At 41.4% G+C, this 21840-nt stretch overlaps 1 protein-coding gene across 1 annotated transcript in view; it reads right to left on the reverse strand.

The window, feature by feature from the left end:
• Positions 1–6791: 6791 nt before the first annotated feature.
• Positions 6792–21840, reverse strand: part of LOC149244838 (disease resistance protein L6-like) — a 34560-nt gene continuing 19511 nt past the window's right edge. Inside the window, exon 3 of the mRNA XM_089371654.1 lies at positions 6792–6809. Within this exon, the coding sequence (XP_089227780.1) occupies positions 6792–6809 (18 nt within the window). The remainder of the gene's footprint in view (positions 6810–21840) is intronic.

Below are 21840 nucleotides of genomic sequence, written 5' to 3' on the forward strand. Positions count from 1 at the left end.
AACTGGGGTCCAATGTGGCGATACCTTTGAATACATAAGATAATCAGGCTCCACACCCAACAGAGAACACCCGTTAACTAAAACAGTCTGAAGAACAAAGGAGGATCCTTCTGTGAGATAGTCATTTTGTACTCTCCTCCTTAGTTCTTTTACGAAATACCTCCATATCCTCGTCCGCTTGCTCGGTGCAAAGAGCCTTTAGTTTACTCTAAGACATCTCCTGCCACTTCCTCAAAACCTTGCATTCTGTACAACACACTCCTTGATTGGCCAGAGTATCCGCAAGTTTATTGGATTTTCTACGGACATGGTTGAAACTTACTGTGCAAAGACCAAGTAGGTGACTTTGAATTCTTTGGAAAACCCTGATGAGCCTCCAGTGTTTTGAAACTTTCTCTGGCACAGCTCCACAGCTAATTCTTTTCACTGAATTAATGGTTAACTTGGAGTCTGCTTCTATAATTACATTTAAGTGGTTGTCCTGCTTCAGAAACTCTAAGCATTGTTCCAAAGCCATTAATTTGGCCATGTTGTTGGTAGCTCTACCTAAATGGCAATGGAAGATAAAGAGAATGTTTCCTTCTTCATCCCTTAAAACCCCTCCAAAACCAGCAGTTCCCGGGTTGCCTTTAGAAGCACCATCAATGTTGAATTTCAAAAAACCTATCAGAGGAGGATGCCAAAAGTCCTTCTCCGCTACCTCTGTGATCCCCAACCTATCCAGGCTTTGAGGAATGAGCCCCTGCAAACCTAGATGTGTGAGGATTCTTAAATCAGCCTCTGAGGGAGGATTCTTGGGGTGATTACGAACTGTGGAGCCAACTGTCTCCTTAAGTTGTTTCAAGGTTAGCTCAAACAGTCGCTGAGGGGGATTCTTTTCATCCTTGAATATTCTCTTGTTCCTTTCTTTCCAGACATTCCATATAATGAAGCTTGGCGTTAGGGCCCAAGCTGAGTTGAGGAATTCATTGTCCGAGAAGTTTCTACTCCAATTATTTAGGGTATTAATGATACTCTCTTTATCCCTATCGGTCTTTTGGAAAATGGAAGCGAATGAATCCCATAACCAGGAGGTGAAAATACAGCTATTGAGAATATGCTCCATTGTCTCCTCATGAGTTTTACAGAGCTGGCAAATAGAAGGTCCCAGAATACCCCTCTTTCTGATATTGTCGCAAGTCAAGATATTCTTTTGAAGAACCAGCCACATGAAGAGTTTGATCTTCATCCACCCTTGGTGCCTCCAAAGGTTCTGCCAAATCTTATCCGGAACATGGGAATCCAACTCTAGGAGAATTCCTTTTGCTTCCTTTAGATTGAAGGTGCCTTCTTTATTGTTGCCCCATCTTAGTTGGTCCTGCCCCCCTACTACTAAGATCATCCTTTGATCCAACATTCTCCTAAGTTCTTCTGCTTTTGTTTTCAAGGGCCTGTCTTCTCCGCAATTAATATTTCTCCAGATTCTCCACTTTTTTGTATTCTGAGTATGATCCCAGAAATCCTTCACCTTGTTTAAGCCTTGGGTGTCTATTTCATTCTTAAGGCTCAAAAAGTCCTCTTTTAGCAATGTTGGTTCTTGTTGCCATCTATCTTCCCAGAATAGTGCTAGATCTCCCTCTCTAATTTCCCAGAAGCTGTTTTTTTGTACTAGGCTTCTATTCTCCCAGGCTTTGTTCCAGATGTATGACCCCTTTATATTTCCGGACATTCTTATGAGGTCACTTGTTTGCCAGGAGTTGGCATATTTTTCTTTCCAAATACTTGCCCATTGAGCTTTTGGATCATGAACCCAACGCCACCATAGTTTGGCCCCTAAAACATTACTGAGAATCTCCTGGTCATCCAAACCAAGGCCCCCATAGTGCTTGGGTCTACAGATTTTTTCCCATGAAACTAAGGCCCATTTCTTCCTAGTCTCCTCTTTACCCCAGAGAAAGTCTCTTTGGATATTTCTGAATTGCTGCAGAACTCCTTTTGGAGCTGGGAGAGCTGATAACATAAAAACAGGGATAGCTTGTAGAATAGCCTTAGTAAGAACCAACCTACCTACCAAATTTAAAGCTCTATTGGTCCATTTTCTGACTTTGTCTTGCATCTTATTGATCAATGGTTCCCAAATGCTCTTGTGCATCGGTTTAGCAGTTAGAGGGACTCCCAAATATTTTGAGGGGAGGGAGTCCCGTTGAAAACCTAGAATTCTAGAGATATTTCTCTGAATAGCAATATTGGTATTAAAGAAAAAGATTTTTGATTTGGAGAGATTGACTTCCATACCTGTAGCCTTGGCAAAGACATTCAGGATTTGTTTGTAGGCTGTAGCTTCTTTAACTGTGGGGATTCCCTGTAACATGGTATCATCTACAAATTGTTGATGAGTCAGAGCCTGACCATTCTCTGTAAGTTGGAGGTCCTTGATCTTACCTATTGCTTTAGCATGCTTGATAGACCGACCAAGTCCTTCCATCATGAGGATGAAAAGAAATGGAGAAAGCGGGTCTCCCTGCCTGAGGCCTCTAGAAGGAATGAAAATCTCAGAGGGAGAGCCATTCACCAATATTGAAAAGCTGGAGGAAGTCACAAGGGCCATAACCCATCTAACCCAATTATGATCAAAACCAAAGGCAATTAGAACTTTCTTGATGTAGGTCCAGTTCACCTTGTCATAAGCTTTGGCAATATCCAGTTGCATGATCATTCCTGCCTGCCTCTTGCTAGTTAATGAGTGAACCACCTCGTGAGCTTGAATAATGTTATTTAGGATTTGTCTTCCTTCCACATAACCTGATTGCTCCCCTGAAACCAGTGAAGGAAGTAGAGGTTTGAGCCTATTGGCTACTACCTTGGATATGATCTTGTATACCACATTGCATAAAGCTATGGGTCTGAACTTGTCAGGAGTTTGAGCAAAGTCCTGTTTAGGGATTAGGGAGATGAAGGAGGTATTGAGCACTTTCAGAATAGTTCTGTTCAACCTGGAATCCTCCACAACATTCAAAATATCATGTTTAACAATATTCCAGCAAGCTTTAAAGAAATCCACATTAAAACCATCCGGGCCGGGTGCTTTGCCATTCTGCATTTCTTTGAGGACCTCGCTGACTTCCTCTTCCTTGACTGGCCTGTTAAGGTTGAAATTGTCAGAAAGGGCATGATCTTATGATCGTGCCCTTTCGTCTACTTTAACCTAAAATTAAATAATAAACCTAAAACTAACTAATTTTTTTACATAACAGTAGCCCAAACTAGTTCCGTGTTTATTGGCTGTAATCTCTTCCCATGGTATTATAACAGGTTTCGCATCGGGTCTTCTAACCGCATCCAAATCTTCCCCTAAAATCACTTCATTTTTCTGATCATTCTCTGACCGATGACTAAGATCAAACAAAATGTTGTTATGAACATGAACAGATTCATAATTCTTCTTCTGTAATTCATGTAGTTCATCTTGCTGAAAATGAGATTCTAGCTCCAAGAATTCAATTGTGCTTTTAGCATTTTGCAAACATGATTGGATGTGAGAGAGTGTGTCATTGTTGACTTGGACACTGTTATGAATAGTAGACGACATTAAATTTTTCAATAACTGTAACAAATCATCGAGTTTGGCCATTTTCTCCAACAATCAACTTAAAAAAAGGGATATCAGCTACCACCAAAAATGCACCTAGTACAAAAAAAATTACGAGGATTTAACAAGTTGTCAGGTTCAATCGATCATGCACCAACTTACAACATAACTTTAACTTTGAATCTTCAATTCAAACTCTAACTTTTCAACTTTAACAAATTTTGTGGTAAAAAACACAATTTTTTTTTAATAATTATGTCCTCAAGGATTTGAACCTGTGACCTTCAATCAACCAAATAACTATATAAACTTCACCAACCACAATACCTCCTCTACAACTTCAATATGATCACATATCTTGAATATCCATATATCCCAAATATTCTAATTCAAACTCACAGAACAGTGAATAAACCTCATACTTCAGATTTTTCAAATTTATTTGTATTCACTGAATTAAAATTTGTGTACCTTTGTCTCACTGTGGTTTCACTGCTCTCGATAGGAAAGTGTATGTGAGAAATATGAACACTTTGATGTGCCTTAAATACATATACCACTGTATGAAAACTTTATTTCTTCTTCTCATCAAAATGAATTTTGTTGAGAAGTTTTATGTTTGCAACGAACATTACTCCTTTTTTATTATTTCTACTAGTGATCCACGTGGATCTTTAAAGAAGTACTAGTGGCATGGTAAAAAAACTAAAAAATCATAGTGGTAGAATTTGGATAAAATTAGCATCGCATCGAAGTATTCCTCATCCTAATTCCAACGGTGCGAACGACACTCAAATCTGTGTTCATATGAAGAAGATAGAGAAAGTCAAAGTTTATGTTTGACTTGTCCAGGTGGCAGGAGGAGATGACGTGGCAGACACTCTTAGTGAATGGGGATGTGCCATTTGGAAGGTTGCCACTGGTCCCGCATATCGTAGATTGTAGAAGAAATAAGTCGCAACTTAAGGAAAATCGACCATTGTTGCAATGCGATCAAATTGCAATCGCATTTCGCAAGGGTTAAAGAATCAGCCTCGAAGCAAGCCAAGTTGCGATGCGATTGCAAATTGCAAAATCATGTTGAAATTTGTGATGTCGTAAGTGAAAGAAGTCACATGTCGTATCAAACTTGGGTTTTCACTAATTGTGATTTGCGATATCGACCTCTGGACCTGATATATTATATATTGTGGTTAATAAGTTCGTCGAGTCCGCGGTTATCATACGGCGATTTTTTTATGGGCTTTGGGTCTACTCGCCGATTGGAAATGTCGAAAGGGGAAATGCCGATAGTAAAGGGTCGCTAGGTTAAACATGTAGTTAAAAGAGTTTTTCCATATTTGAAAGAGTTGTTGCGGTGTATTATTCAGGGCCGAGATTCTTTGTATTATTAAATCAAACCCGCCAGCTAACTTTGTCGTTTGTTTGGAACTTCCCAGGTATTGAGGTATTTTACCACTAACATATATAAACGATTGTCTGTGTCAAAGAAAGGTAGAGAGGACTAGCAGATTAGCACAGAAGCTATTGAGCATAATAGACCCTGACCTGGCAGCAAGCGAGACCTCGCCTTGAAGAGCAAGGAGGTTTCGAGAAGGTGCAAAAGGCCCGATTATCCGAATTGGGTGTTCGGATAGGTGGTTTTGCACGATTTTTCGCCAAGATTTCAGTGGTACTGTTTGTTTTTGAAGCTGGTCTCTCCATTTTTCTTCCATCTTCCAGCTTGGAGGCATAAGGATTGTAAAGAATGTTTCTTGTACTTTTATCTCTTTTTATTCCACTGAATGAAAGAAGGTCTCCCCACTATTGAGTAGGGCCGGAAGACATAGTCCAAATTGGACGAACTTCTTAATCAAATCTTTGTGTCATGGTTTCTCACTTATCGTGTTATTTCTGCATTGTTTTTTGTGCTTTTAAGTTCCATGTTTTATAAGCTTTGTTTCATGTAATTCTGATGCATCTATAAGTAAAATATCTTGGATCAAGTTTGGTATCAGAGCAGGTCTTTGTTGATGTGAATTACATGAGTATATGCTAACCCAGAACAAGCTACAAAAAGGAGAAGGAAAGCTTAAGTCCCTTGATCTTGAAGCAAGACGTGCACAATGAAGAAGAAACATGGAAAATGAAGAAGCTTGTTTGGAAGAGAAACAAAATTTCCGTAAGGTATTCTACAATATGGCAAAGAAAGTGGTCAAGTTGTTTTCAGAGTATGAGAAGACACTTGGGCATGAGAAGGAAGCTGTCGATGATAATAGATCAGCAAATCATGAAGGTGGTGGAGAATATCCTCCTCCCTTTCCTTCTTCAAGTGATAGTTCTCATCAAGATTCCAAAAATACATCTAAGAAACCGTTCTTCAAGATAGATGTAAAGTTTGACCTGCCCATGTATAATGGAGAGTGTAGTGCAAAAAAAATAAAAAATTGGATAAGACAAATAGAGGTTTACTATCAGATCCAATAGATCGAAGAAGATGAGGCAAAGGTCTAGTTAGCATCTCTTCGGTTGAGTGGCATTTCTCTCGTTTGGTGGGAGAACAAGTTGTAGAAGGGCAGCAAAAAGTTGGGTAACCTTATTTCCTCTTGGTCTAGTTTTATTTCTGCATTGAAAGACAAATTTTACCCTTTGGGTTATAAACAAAAGGCACTAATGGAATGGAAATATCTAAGGCAAGGTAAAGGCCAAAATGTGTAAAGCTTCACTGAAGAATTTCATAAACAAGCATTGAATTTGGGCATCTCATTAGATTTGCCCGAGACTGTAACTAAGTATGTTGGTGCACTACATAGTTACATAAGACACTCACTGTTATTGTTCAAGCCTACTACGATTGATGCGGCCAGTGTAAAGGTGATTCATCTTGAAATCTGAGGCAAGAATGACATAGATGATCAAGCCAAGAAAACACCGTTCAACCCTCAGCATGGAAAATTCTAGAAGAAAGGCAAGGGGAAGGCTAAGAAGACCGTTGTAACCAATAAAGAGGACGGAGCAACTCCATCTTGCACGCATTGCAAGAGAGAAGGTCATGACGAGGACCACTGTTGGAAGCTACATCCGGAGTTGAGACCAAAGAGATTCGGCAGAAAGGAAAAGCAGAAGATAGTGGCAACAATGCAATAGGACCTTGGATCAGATTTTGGCGATGAGACATTGATCACAACGATGGGTGCGAAAGGTACTCCTTCTATTAATAATAATTCTGATTCATTGCCAAGTACTAGATATTTGAATGAGCCTGTAAGTAATGAGAAAAAGAGAATTAAATTATTCCACATTAGAGTTATTATAAAACACACAAGGGTGGAAACTCTGTTCGATTCAGGTTCCCAAGAAAATTTAATCTCAGAGTCCTTAGTGAAAAAGTTAGGCCTTGAAACTAAGCCTCATCCGAGTCCATACCCTCTTGGTTGGGTAAGTGATAAAGTAAAATTACAAGTAGCCAAGTAATGTAGGGCCAGATTTGTTATTGCTTCTAAATTAGTTGATGAGGTAGAGTTATATGTTGCGCCTTTGGACATATATGGAATTATCTTCGGAAATTTGTATCTATATGACAGAAAGGCAGTTTTCTTTCGGCACGAAAATAAATACCACCTCAAAAAGGATGGTGATCAAGTGATCATTATTTAGCTCAAAAATCAAAGTGCTCATAATTTCTCAAACATTGAACAATTGCGTTCATCTTGGTGATACGATCCCAATGCAACTCGTTTCGCTCAAAATGGAACTCGTATGAGGAAGATATTGCATTCTATTCACTTTGCCAAACAGAGGAATTAAAAAAAAAGCTACAGTCACTCCATAGTCAACAGTCTGTACTGATGATGTGGTAGGTGACTAGGTAGGTCAAGGTTGGTCAATGGCTAATGGGATCTCGTCAAGTGGTGCATTGTGGTTGGTCTGTAGTGTGGTGAGTTGGTGGTTTCTTATTGGTGGAGGAAGGACCAATGAGAAGGCAACATGTGGCACCAAAGGCTGACACGTGTCCCTCCCCAAAGCCTTGGCATCAGTGCGCATTGTGGCAAAATTTTATGGCAAGCTAGGGAGTCAAACTCGTGACCTGCACTGCACTATGCCCACGTCTTACCATTCTACCGCGTTGGTGGTTCTTACAAGGCTATGGTCGCAAAATGTATTTGGTGTGTTAACACTTGGTGGCTGGGGGAGGAGAGGGCTAGCCCCCTCCCATGCGACCACTATTATATAACCACTAGTTAACGGTTAACCAAAACACACCAGATTAAGTGCTAATAAGGTTTAACATTAATTAATCCGAGATTACCCATTAATTAATGCACAGTTTAGTTTGGTGGAATCTATGGCATCCCTAAATTTGGCACTAACTCTGGATTTAATGGAGTTAACTAGAGTTCCTCCGGTTTTAGTGGAGAATTCCTAGGAGAAACTGTTTTGGCCATAACTTTTTTAATTTTTAACCAAATTGGGAACAAAAAGAGTCATTCTTAGATGATTTTGATGTTCTGAGCATGTTGAAGTAGGTTTTAGGAGCAGCAGAGCATTGTAAAAAACACTCTTTCTTTTTTTCTTTTCTTTTTTTTTTTTTCATTTTGAACTAATACAGAGACCCAAGCCATGGAAAGTGGACCAAGAAGATGTAGCCCAAGAGGGGTGAACTCCTTCATCAAAACATTGTGTTAAGAGTTAATTTTGATGTTTTGTTGTACATTTTTTTGTTGGTGTTCAACACTTTACTTTCATGCTATTTTTCTCATGAATTTGACATAAAACTTGACAAAATTTCCCTGTTCATTCACAAACACCATAAAGCAAACCTATGCACATGAAGCAAATGATAAGATTTTTTTATTTTTTTTAATTCTGAAGTTGAAATTAGCACAACAAAACTAACATTCAACAACATATCAAGTTGGTATTAGAGCAAATGTTATTTGCTTGATTGCTTGAGTTTTGTGCAGGTAGGGTTTTAATGGTTGCAAATTTGTGATGCTTACAAGGTTAAAGTTGGAGAGAGGAGAAGGGAAACTATTGGTTGAAACTCCTGAGGTAATTCCCAAAAGAAGGAGATCCACAAGGCCACAATCTCCTCCCAAAGTTCCAATTCCAACTGCACTTGAGGCACCTCAAGTTTTACCTTTAATTGAAATAAGGAGGTACAAGCAGTACCAGAAGTTGAGCTTGAATCTAAAGCCATCATGTCTGGAGTAGGAGAGATTGAAGGTCTTTTAGAAGAGGAAGCATTCAAGAAATCTTTCTATGACTTAATTGACATGGTTAGAGTCCTCTATGAAGAGAGGAATACTATAATTGATGGAGAGAGTTCTAAGTCCCCACATGGAAAGGGAAGCTCAGAAGATAAAAAAGATGAAAAGAAGGATTCAAAGGGTAATGAAGGAAAGCCTCATCCATCTTCATCGTCTTCCTCATCATCTTCATCATCCTCATCATCACAAACAACATCATCTTCCACTTCCACCACAAAAATTGTTCATACTCATTCAAAAACCCCAAAAGAAAAAGCTCCCTTACTCAAATTGAACATTAAGTTTGAACTTCCCATGTACAATGGTGAGGTCAATGCAGAAAAGTTAGATAATTGGATTTGACAATTGGAGGTTTATTGCAGAATTCAGAACCTTCAAGAAGATGGAATTAAGATCCAGTTGGCTTCATTGAGCCTAGAAGGAGAAACACTAGTTTGGTGGGAAGCAAAGACTCAAGAGGAAATGTGAATTCATGGTAAGATATCCATTTCTTTGGTTCAATTTATTTCTTAAATTAAAAGACAGTTTTATATTTATCCTATATGCAAAAAGCCATTATGAGTTGGAAAAATTTTAGGCAACTCAAGGACCAAAAAGTTCAAGACTATACCCAAGAGTTTTGGAAGAGGGCTTTGTTGTTAGAATTAAACTTGAAATCCCAAGATACACTATTGAAATATATTGGGGGTTTACATTCCTACATAAAACACACTATCCTTATGTTCAATCCAAGCAATTTAGATGAGGTATGTGTGCAAGCCACACACCTTGAAGCGAGAGGAAAGAACATTCAAGAAGAGGGTAGCAAGAAGAATCCATTCAAGGGTAAGGAGAAAGAGAAGGGTGGAAAATGGAAGGGAAATAAGAATGCAAGTGTAAATAAATAAGGGGAGAAAACTATATGCCAACATTGTTCCAAAGTGGGGCATGATGAAACCCCCTGTTGGAAATTACATCCTGAATTAAGGCCTAAGAAACCAAACAATAAGGGGAAACAAAAGACGACCTCTCACACACAACATGATCTTGGATCTAATTCTGGTGATGAGACCAAGATTTTAGTCATGGTCACAAAAGGAAAAGAAGTTATTGCAAGCACTAGTTCCTCACATAGTCACAACAACACTCTAAATGAATAATCAAGGATAGAGTTGTTCCATGTAAGGGTAATTTCAGATCATACAAATATTGATGCATTATTTGATATCGGGTCACAATCGAACTTAATTTCAAAAGACTTGGTCAAAAAGCTTAACCTTGAAATTGTACTTTATCATAATCCATATCCCTTGGGTTGGATAGTCAATAATGCAAATTTACAGGTTACAAGGAAATTCTTATTTAGGTTTACCATTACTGAAAAGTTCATTGATGAAGTTGAGTTAGATGTAGTTCCACTTGACATCTCAAGAATCATTTTGGGAAGTCCATATTTGTATTTGTGGGATGAAAAACTTCCTTATGTGCAACATGCATACAATCGAGAAACACATTCATCCACACAGAGTTCACCGTTTGAGACATGTTTTGGTTATACCAAGGGATCCATTAGACATGGTCTTTGGGAAAGATGAGGATGGAAATGAACGAGAGGATAGGGACAAAGCACGAAAGTTTATTCAATGGATACAGGTGATTCATTAGGCAGTACAAGAGCAGTTAGAGAAGAGTCAAGCTTAGTATAAAACTCGACATGATAAGCATCGAGTTGACCATCAGTTTCAAGTTGGGGACAAGGTATGGCTCCACATTAGCAAGAATAGAATGAAGGGAGAAAGAAATTGATACCCATTTGACATGGTCACTTCACCATATTGGAAAATATTGGAGACAATGCTTTTCATTTTGACTTTCCCGATTATATGCAAATGTACTCAGTGGTAAATGTTGAAAACCTGAAGCTTTATGAACCTCCATTAATTATGGATACTGAAGAGTTTGCACATATTCCTACAATGGATGATTTTTCATCTTAGAGTCCTTAGTGAAAAAGTTATGCCTTGAAACTAAGCCTCAACCGAGTCCATACCATCTTGGTTGGGTAAGCAATAAAGAAAAATTACAAGTAACCAAGCAATGTAGGGCTAGATTTGTTATTGCTTCTAAATTAGTTGATGAGGTAGAGTTATATGTTGTGCTTTTGGAAATCTATGGAATTATCTTAGGAAGTCCATATCTATATGAAAAAAAGGTAGTTTTCTTTCGGCGCAAAAATAAATACCACCTCACAAAGGATGGTGATTAAGTGATCATTATTTAGCTCAAAAATAAAAGTGCTCATAATTGTTCAAACATTGAACAACTGCATTTGTCTCGACGATACGATCCCAACGCAGCTTGTTTCACTCAAAACGGAGCTCATATGAGGAAGATATTTCTTTCTGTTCACTTTGCCATACAGAGGAATTTTTGAAAAAAAGGTACAGTCACTCCATAGTCAGCAGTCTATACTGATGACGTGGTAGGTGACTGGCTAGGTCAAGGTTGGTCAATTGGTAGTGGCATCTCGCCAAGTGGCGCATTGTGGTTGGCTTGCAATGTGGTGAATTGGCAGTTTCTTATTGGTGGAGGAAGGACCAATGAGAAGGGGACATGTGGCAATCCCAGAGGCTGCCATGTGTCCCTCCCCAAAGGCTTGGCATTAATGCGCATTGTGGCAAAAGTTTATGGCAGGCTGGGGAGTCGAACCCATGACTTGCACTGCACTATGCCCACATCTTACCGTTCTACCGTGTTGGTGGTTCTTACAAGACTATGGTCGCAAAATGTATTTGGTGTGTTAACACTTGGCGACTGGGGGAGGAGAGGGCCAACCCCCTCCCATGTGACCACTATTACATAATCTTCAGCTAACGGTTAACCAAAACATGTCATATTAAGCACTAATCACGCATAACATTAATTAATCTGAGATTACCCATTAATTAATGCACAATTTAGTTTGGCGGCATCTTTGGCAGTCCCATAAATTCAGTGCTAACTCCATATTTAATGGAGTTAACTAGATTTCCTCCAGTTTTAGTGGAGAATTCATAGGAGAAACTGTTTTTGCCATAACCTTTTCAATTTTTGATCAAATTGGGATCATAAGAAGTCATTCTTAGATGATTTTGATGTTCTGAGCATGTTGAAGCAGGTTTCAAGAGAAGTAAAGTATTGTAAACGACACTTTTTTTTTTCATTTTGAGCTAATACAGAGGCCCAAGCCATGGAAGGTGGACCAAGGAGATGTAGCCCAGGAGGGTTGAACTCCTTCATCAAAACACTTTGTTAAGAGTTCATTTTGATGGTTTGTTGTACATTTGTTTGTTGTTGTTAAACACTTTAGTCCCATGCTATTTTTCTCATTAATTTGACATAAAAATTGACAAAATTTACTTGTTCATTCACAAACACCATAAAGGAAACCTATGCACATGAAGAAAATGATAAGAAATAATTTTTCTAATCTGAAGTTTAAATTAACACAACAAAACTAACATTCAACAACAGATCAAGTTGGTATCAGAGAAAAGGTTATTTTCTTGATTGCTTGAGTTTTGTGCAAGTAGGGTTTTAATGGTTGCAAATTTGTGATGCTTACAAGGTTAAAGATGCAGAGAGAAGAAGGGAAACTATTGGTTGAAACTCCTGAGGTAATGCCCAGAAGGAGAGCCACAAGGCCACAACCTCCACCCAGAGTTCCAATTCTAGATGCACTTGAGGCACCTCAAGTTTTACCTTCATTGAAACTGAGGAGGTACAAGCAATACCAAAAGCTGAGCTTGAATCCAAAGCCATCATGTCTGGATCAGGAGAGACTGGAGGTCTTTCAGAAGAGGAAGCATTCAAGAAATCTTTCTATGACTTAATTGACATGGTTAGAGCCCTCTATGAAGAGAGGAATACTAGAATTGCTGGAGAGAGTTCTAAGTCCCCACATGGAGAGGGAAGTGTTGGAGAGGTAAATCCCCTCTGCGGACAGAGGCGATCCCACTATCCCAAAATGGGTCTAGCAACAATCAATTAACGCTACCATGTAAGTTCCTAGTTGCAAACTGAAAGTGGATTATGAGAACCAACCTGGAGTCCAACGCTAGTGTCGTAGAAGAGTTGATACTCCCGTTCCCTTGCTTCGGCAGGTCACGATCCTCACGATCTCCGCGAATGGATACCTGCACATGCAAAGAACAAAGCGAATACAAGCATAAAATCCACTAAATACAACTATATATCAGTCAGAAAAGATATAGATCAAACATTATCATAGCGAACAGTAAGATCGGAACCATAATGATAGTCGTTTATTAATGAATAATCAACAAAGAAAAGTACAACCAAAGTTCTGACGTTGAATCTCTCCTCTGGCTGGGCGAGCAGCTACATATGTCTTGCAATAGACCTTTCTCTCTCTTTGATGATGAATACACAGCTCAGAATTCTGGCAGCATAACCTCCCTATACTCCAAAACTCTTACTATCACTCAAGACAAGCGTTATCACTACTAGCACTATCACCACTACTCAAAAACTAGCTTGTCAAATGCATGAGGACAGACTTTTATAGATGGAGAACGGGAAGAAAATACAATGAATCAAGACACCCATTATGGATTGGCATTATCTCCAAAAATCCGTTGTGGATAGATGTAAGGGATAGATGACGAACCTCGACATCTAGAAGATTAGCTTTATCCTCAAAAGACTTCATGACTTGAAGGGAAAAAACATCCGGGCGCGTGTTTGTTAAAAATCTTTTCCAAACTTCATTGGTGTGGGTGTTACTCTAAGACAGAGCGCCAATGGGCGCGCCTTCTTTTGAGGATCTCGTTCATTGGCGCGGGTAGTACATTGTGGACCCGCGCTAATGGAAAAAGGGCACTTTTCAGGGATATTTTGCAGGAGGTGTTTTCAGGGCACATGAAGTCCATACTTAGGGGAACATAATGCAAGTGTTTTTAAGTTATGTCACTGCTCACAGGTCCCGGAATGAGTCCTCCAAAGTACGGGAAAGGGGTAACAGGGACGGTGACCAACGGTGACAAATTACTGTGTAACAGATGCCCCCTAAAGCATGAAGTCCGAGAGGGAGAGAGGGGTGAAATGCTTTACAAGAACACATGTAGCTGTCGCCGAGAATCTGCATCGAGAGATACAACTGATAGCTCAAGTACATGATATATGTGGTATGGTCGCAGCCATCCATAAGAGAGTACATAATAATCTAGATCCATAGTATGGGCGCAGCCATCTGGTTAGGATTAATGAATCGACTCAGGTATGGTCGCATCCATCCAGTGAATGAGTCATGTAACAAGAATCACGCGTGGATTACAACAGACAAAATCCAGGGTCTTGCGCTCCATCTCGACCCGAACAAAAGTACAAGTTCAAGCATGCGAATATATGAGCTGAAGTCGAACATGCATGAACATCGTCTGATTACCAGTCAATAATGAAAACCGTTAACAGACGCGAGAGGTACCACCAATAATGACAATGGCCCTCAAGGTACTATAGGTACAATCTACGGCGTGTGAATTAGTGATCTGGCGTTGAACACCCGTAGAATCATTCGATTGGAGGCCAATGATGAAAACCTCACGTCGAACACGAAGCACCTACCATTGAGGCATGCAAGCTCCAAGGCACCAGAAGGGAGTCTCTAGATTAGCTTCCTGGATAATGAGCTGAAGTCGACAGGAAGTGACCTTGATCGAAGGTGGGCCATGATGTTTCCCACATCAGCGACACGAGACAGAGAGATAATGTTGTGAATCTGGATTATGTGAGCTATCAGAGGGAGGTTGTTTTTCTGCAGAGGTCAACTTCTCTTGAACATATCGGCGGCACGATAGTGGAATTGGCAGTATTTGACATCAATGGATCAGAGATCATGGTGACGAGGCAATGAGCAGATGAGAGGTCAAACAAGATTACCCAAATCCACGGAGGCAAGTGAAAAATGAGATGAGATATCCCTACCCAGACACGAAAGCAGACAAGTGCCATGTTCAAGAGCAACATATTGCCGACACGACAATAATTATGGTTCCATTTTTCCCCCGCCATTCCTGGCGAGTACCCCAATTATTTTTAACAAGCTTGATGGGGATAGCATATGCTTGTGGTGCGTCATTTCGACAAAATCCAATGTCATCAGGTTTTAACGAGTCTGACAAAGGAAGAACTCGACGTCTTTTCATGTTTAGAGAGTTTGAAAAGACAGCAGAAAAGGAAACTTCAAGGGTGTCCTTTTTCGTAACGTTGTGTCTCTCGAGCCCGAAAAAGTATAAAACAATGCTCGAAAGAACCGCCCGACCATTACGATCGAGGAGTACTTTTCATAAATAGTGATTTCGACCTGAAAAAGTAAAAAAGTGATCAAAACCACGTCGTTTCGTAACCATTAACGAGTCTGAAACGACAAAAACCCGGTAATCTTTTTATGTTTTAACGGTCGACAAAAAGAACTTAAAACGACCGCCCCTTATTAAAGTTTAATGAGTCAAGAGGAGTAACTCGGCAATCTTTTCGTCTTTAAACGGTCAGAAAAGAGTTGAAAGCGGACCTCAAAGTAACCTTTTCACATGTTTTACCGAGCTTGAAAAAGTAGAAAAAAGGAGCTCGTTTCGTCGCTTGAGTTGCACCAACACCTGTCATCATACCAAAAACAGCGTAAAACCCATTTTGATATAAATATATTCAAAAATACCCAAAAAATAATATTTTTAATGTATTTTAGGTCAAAAAATGCTATAAAATAGCGAAATGGTAAAAAACAAATTCACTTTTTACTTTTCACCTTGTGAGTTTACCATTGGAGGGTTTTGGGTGCAAACTTCAACCGTCGATTGTGATCAATCCAGGAAAGCAATCGAGCCGCCATCTGGAGCAGGTAAGAGGTCTTGTCCTTAGCTTCATTTTCGTTCCATTTTTTCAATTTTTCATCCACAGACGGATCCCCTGCAAGGGGATTTGCAAAATTTAGGGTTGCGCCATTGGCGCGGGTTTCCCACTCGGGACTGCGCCAATGGGATTATTTTCCAAAAGGGGGCACGCCATTGGCACGACTGTTTTGAAAACAGTCGCGCCACCCGCGCGACCTAATTTTCCCGTGGAATATACCGTTAACTTTGCAAATTTCCTTGAATTATGGTTTCACCAGTGATCTAATGATGGTATTTTCGACTTTATGGTTGCAGGGATTCGTCAAAATGGTTGTAGAATGGAGAGAAAGAGAGCATGATGCTATAGATGCTCTGGCACTAGAGGATGAAGCCTGCATGGATGCTTTGAGGGATTGCGGCTTAAAGCAGTTTTTCCTCACCTCCTATTTGCGTGCACAACCGGAGATACTACGATTTATCGTGGATGCTTGGGACATAGAGGATCAGGTATTCCGCTTGCGAGATCAGACATTGGAGCTGGATGTTTCCGATGTCTATTTTATCACTGGGTTATCGCGGAGAGGTGCACGACCCATTTTGACTGGAAGTAGGCCTTCCGGAGAAAAGATGGGGGAGGTGATGGAACGGGTTTGTCCGGGGGCACAGTTTGGATCGAACAGTGCCAAGGTAGATATCGTCACAGTTCCAGACCTAGTGCTACGGGTGATACTATTCACTATCACACGGACGGCTAGGGTACAGGTGCCCCATGAGGCCAGCAAGAATCATTTACTGCTGGCAACCGAGTGTCTCAACCCTACTCTGTTTGACTGGGCCACAGCTGTGACCCTTAACATCAAGAGACAGCTTACGAAGTGTAAGCGTGGGGGCAACAAACAGTTCGGGTATGGATCCATTGTGGTATCCTTCTTCTTGGAGCGACTGCTGATTTTCCGGATTCAGGGAGGTATAGTGGCAGATCCAGTGCCACGGGAATCGAGGATGACTCGATGGGCAACACTCATGCCCAGAGGAGGAGGGGGCCAGCAGATGGCCTGGAGGCCCGAGTTCTTCATATGGCTTCATCACCAGATGATCGTTATAGAGGATTGGCCCTATGCGGGCACCGATTTTACTGGAGACCCAGATCTCCCATTGCCTGCGGGAGAAGACTGGGATGAGGAGCTTGGTAAGAACTCTTTGTGTTTTTGATGTTTTTAATGTATTTAATAATTTTTTTTTGTAATACATGCATGTCTCTGACAACAGCTATATATATGTATGCAGATGTTGGTGCAGAGCGACCAACTGGTCTGTCTCACATAGCACGGAGGGTACAACCCGCAGTCGACCCTCAGGTAGAGGGTGGTGTGGGTGAAGAGCTAGTACAGAACCTTGAGGGATTCACTCGAGGGATTCCAGACTATGCCAGATTGGCGGATGTGCCCTTCGCGTACCAGAGGCACACAGTGGGAGTACCAACTCGCGTCCACCGTCTGCTGAGACGTTTGGTGTGAGCGGTGACATGCTATCATGAGCATCACCGTGATTAGACGCCTAGGTTTCATTTTTGCATATTTTTGAGAGACATGTTGTCTCCGGCCATATGAGATTCAAACATGTATTAATTTTTGGACTATGTAACGCGCATGGCGCAAACATTATGACACACACGTATATATATAGATATGCCTATGGTTTATTATTGTGTTTTTATGTGCTTGCTTGTATAATGTTTTGATTACAAATTACGCAAATGTCTATCTAATACATGATTAGCCAATGCATCAGATAATGTGTTTAATTGTCGTGGAATATGCTGATATGTGATAAAATCAAAGTTCCTTTCTAACAATCTCACACGTAAATACAACCTTAGAATGCGATGGTCTCTGACGGAATATTGCCCGTTGAGCTGGTGGACGACAAGTTGAGAGTCCAGGTTCACTACCAATGCACGAATGCCGAGATTAATTGCTTCAGTAAGTAACTCGATTACAGCACAATATTCGGCGACATTGTTAGTGGTACGACCCAAACACACACCTTGAAAATCTATCAGCTCGCCATGAGGATCATAGATCACCCACGCCGTAGAGGACAAGTTGCGAGTACTACGGCAGGCACCATCAGCGAAACTAACATAAGGTGCATCAGACATCTGCAGAAGAAGCGAAAGACACAATAAGTGGCAGTTACGCCTTTAAAACTAACACACATACACACAACACACTTGCTAGAGTACATGTATGTACAAAATAAAGTGTACAAGCATCATGCATAGTACTTTTTCAAATACAGCCCGTTTCGGGGCTTCCCGAGAGGGTTCCCTTCATAATCAATTAGCTCGTAGGCCCCTTTTTGCAAAACTTTCTTGACAATGTAAGGGCCTAGCCACATAGGCTCGAGCTTTCCTGCTCCTAGCTTATCGTTTGCCTGATCGTATAGCAGGACTAAATCTCCCTCAACAAAAGAACGTGGATGTACAGTCTGATCGAAGTGAGTCTTGACTCACTTCTTTTGTGTTTCGATGGCCAAATAGGCCAGGCGACGGGTCTCATCTAGCCGTTCCAGGTAAAGAAGGCGTTCTTCTAATGGAGTAGTGTTGGGAAGTAGCTCGACAACCAATTTTAATGAAGGGATTTCACACTCGATTGGAAGGGTAGCCTCTAGTCCATAAACTAGCTGAAATGGAGTGAAACCAGTGGCGTCCTTCACGAAGGTTCGGTAGGCCCACAAGGCAGGGAACAACATCAAATGCCAGTTAGACTTATGCATGCCAACGGTACGCTGAAGCATTGTAACCAAAATCTTATTGATAGCTTCAACTTGGCCATTGGACTGAGGGTAGTATGGAGTCGAACTATCGTGCTGTAAGCCTAGCTGGGTTGTTAGTTCCGACATCATATGATTACGGAAATGCTTCCCGTGATCAGTGACGATGGCTTGAGGGACGCCGAATCACGAGATAACATGGTTGAATAAAAATTGCGCCGCTGTGTGACCATCTTCAGTTAACGTAGGCATCGCCTCGGCCCATTTAGTAAAGTAATCGACGGCAACGATAATAAACCCATGCCCTCCGGCCGAGCGAGGGTTACAGGTCATATAATCAATGCCCCATTTTGCAAAAGGGCCGACGGTGACAATAGGGTGCAATGGAGCGGGAGGCGCTCACATCTTCCGCTGGTATATCTGGCACTCATGACAAGAACGGACGGCAAGAATGCAATCCTTAAAGATAGAGGGCCAAAAGTAGCCAGCACGGAGGATTTTTTGGGCAGTAGCATATCCGGACATATGACCACCACAGGCACTAGAGTGGCAGTCATTCAAAACACGCTCAGCTTCCTTGAGAGTTAGACATCGGCGGAGAACAGAGTCGGCGCCGAGGCGATAAAGTGTATCCCCAATGATATGGTATGGTTGAGACTGATGACGAATCCTTCGCCGAGCATCTTTGGACACGCTAGGGCAAAAGGAGGACGTCTGCAGATATATAATGATATCCCCGTACCAGGGGTCGAGGGTGCTAATGAGAAATAAAGTCTCATCCGGAATTTGATCCTCTTTATGAGAGGGCGGGGAAGAAGATGGCAAAGAGCAAAGCAACTCAGCAAAGACAAGGGATTTCTTGGACTTGGCAGTGGTAAATTCCAAGTCGAACTCTTGGAGGATGACAATCCACTTTGAGTACTTGCCCCCCAGCAACTGGCGTGACAAAATATACGTCATGGGGTTGCAATCAGAAATCACGGTAGTAGTGCGCAACAGAATATAATGACGGAAACGTTGGACAGCACAAACGACCGCCAAAGCCAACTTCTCGACATAAGCATATCGAGTTTCCGTATCTAAAATATTGCGGCTGAGATAATAGATAACATGCTCAGTGTCATCATCGTCAGTTTGAACGAGAACCATGCCGATAGTGGTGTCGGCGGCAGCCAAATACAGAGTGTAGTCATGATAATAGTTCGGAGGACAGAGCAATGGAGCAGAAACAAGGAGACCCTTGAGACGCTCAAAAGATTCCTGAGCAATGGTATCCCAATGAGAAGGGACATCTCGCTTTAGTAATCGTGTGAAACCTTTGGCCACCTTGGCATAGTTTGGAATGAAACGTCGTAGAAAATTTGCTTTACCCTGCAAGCTTTGCAATTGTTGTAAAGAAGCAGGGGGAGGAAGATTCACTATAGCCTCGACCTTAAGGGGATCCAAACGGATACCCTGTCGGGAGACGACGAACCCGAGAAGTCGGCCGGATTCAACACATTTGTGAGGATTGAGTCTGATTCTGTAGTATCGACAGCGAAGAAAGATCTCGCGAAGGTGAGTAGGGTGGTCCTGACGTTTGGCTGAATGAGCTGGAAGATCATCCAGGTATGGCTGTACAATGTGTCGAATGTCATGAAAAGCATAGAACATTGCACGTTGGAAGGTAGCACCGGCATTTTTGAGACCGAAAGGGAGCTTCTTATAAGCAAAAGTGCCCCATGGGCAGATAAAGGCGGTCTTGCCTTGATCAGCGGGAGCAATATTGATCTGGTTATATCCAGAAAAACCGTCCATAAAAGAGTACATTTCACTTCCGGCACACTCGTCAATAATTTGATCAATGAATGGTGTGGGAAAATTATCTTTAGGACATGCCTAATTTATATCACGATAATCGACACAAACACGGATTGTACCCTGTTTTTTATTCATAGGTACGATATTGGAAACCCAATCTGTGAGCAGGATAGGATAAATAAAACCAACTTTAAGAAGCTTCTCTACTTCGGCCTTAATAGCTGCAGCCTTTCGGGGGTGTACAGGGCGTAAACGTTGACGGACAGGCTTAGCACCTGGGTACGTGATTATCTCATGCACCACTATGCTAGGATCAATGCCGGGCATTTCTTCATAGGACCATGCAAAGACGTCACAAAATTCGTGAAAAAGATTGGAATAAAGTTGAATCTCCTCCGGAGTACAAGTGACTCCAATGTGAAGATGTTCGACAATCCCTGGTTTCACAGAGATGTCGATGGGTTGGGTTTGCGTAATGTTCACCATATTTCCTTCAGAGGACACTTGATAAACTTGGATAGGTGTTTGAAGGATTTGAAATGGGAGACAAGGAGCAAACCGCTTGAGACAAGTAAGCATATCCTGAGGGGCAGATCCCACTAGCACTATCATGACATTCGACAGAGGCGATCCCACATAGGCGATTTGTGGGCTAGCCCACAAGCGTTATCACTACTAGCACTATCATGACATTCGACACATTGTACAGCCATACCTGGATGATCTTCCAGCTCATTCAGCCAAACGTCAGGACCACCCTACTCACCTTCGCGAGATCTTTCTTCGCTGTCGATACTACCGAATCAGACTCAATCCTCACAAATGTGTGTTCTGCGTTGAATCCGGCCGACTTCTCGGGTTCGTCGTCTCCCGACAGGGTATCCGTTTGGATCCCCTTAAGGTCGAGGCTATAGTGAATCTTCCTCCCCCTACTTCTTTACAGCAATTGCAAAGCTTGCAGGGTAAAGCAAATTTTCTACGACGTTTCATTCCAAACTATGCCGAGGTGGCCAAAGGTTTCACACGATTACTAAAGCGAGATGTCCCTTTTCATTGGGATACCATTGCTCAGGAATCTTTTGAGCATCTCAAGGGTCTCCTTGTTTCTGCTCCATTGCTCCGTCCTCCGAACTATTATCGTGACTACACTCTGTATTTGGCTACCGCCAACACCACTATCGGCATGGTTCTCGTTCAAACTGACGATGATGACACTGAGCATGTTATCTATTATCTCAGCCGCAATCTTTTAGATACGGAAACTCGATATGCTTATGTCGAGAAGTTGGCTTTGGCGTCGTTTGTGCTGTCCAACGTTTCCGTCATTATATTCTGTTGTGCACTACTACCGTGATTTCTGATTGCAACCCCATGACGTATATTTTGTCACGCCAGTTGCTGGGGGGCAAGTACTCAAAGTGGATTGTCATCCTCCAAGAGTTCGACTTGGAATTTACCACTGCCAAGTCCAAGAAATCCCTTATCTTTGCTGAGTTGCTTTGCTCTTTGCCATCTTCTTCCCCGCCCTCTCATAAAGAGGATCAAATTCCGGATGAGACTTTATTTCTCATTAGCACCC

This window comes from Pinus tabuliformis, chromosome 8 (genome assembly GCF_031772625.1).
Source record: "Pinus tabuliformis cultivar Carrire ecotype Pingquan chromosome 8, CPIR1, whole genome shotgun sequence".
Lineage (NCBI taxonomy): Eukaryota > Viridiplantae > Streptophyta > Pinopsida > Pinales > Pinaceae > Pinus > Pinus tabuliformis.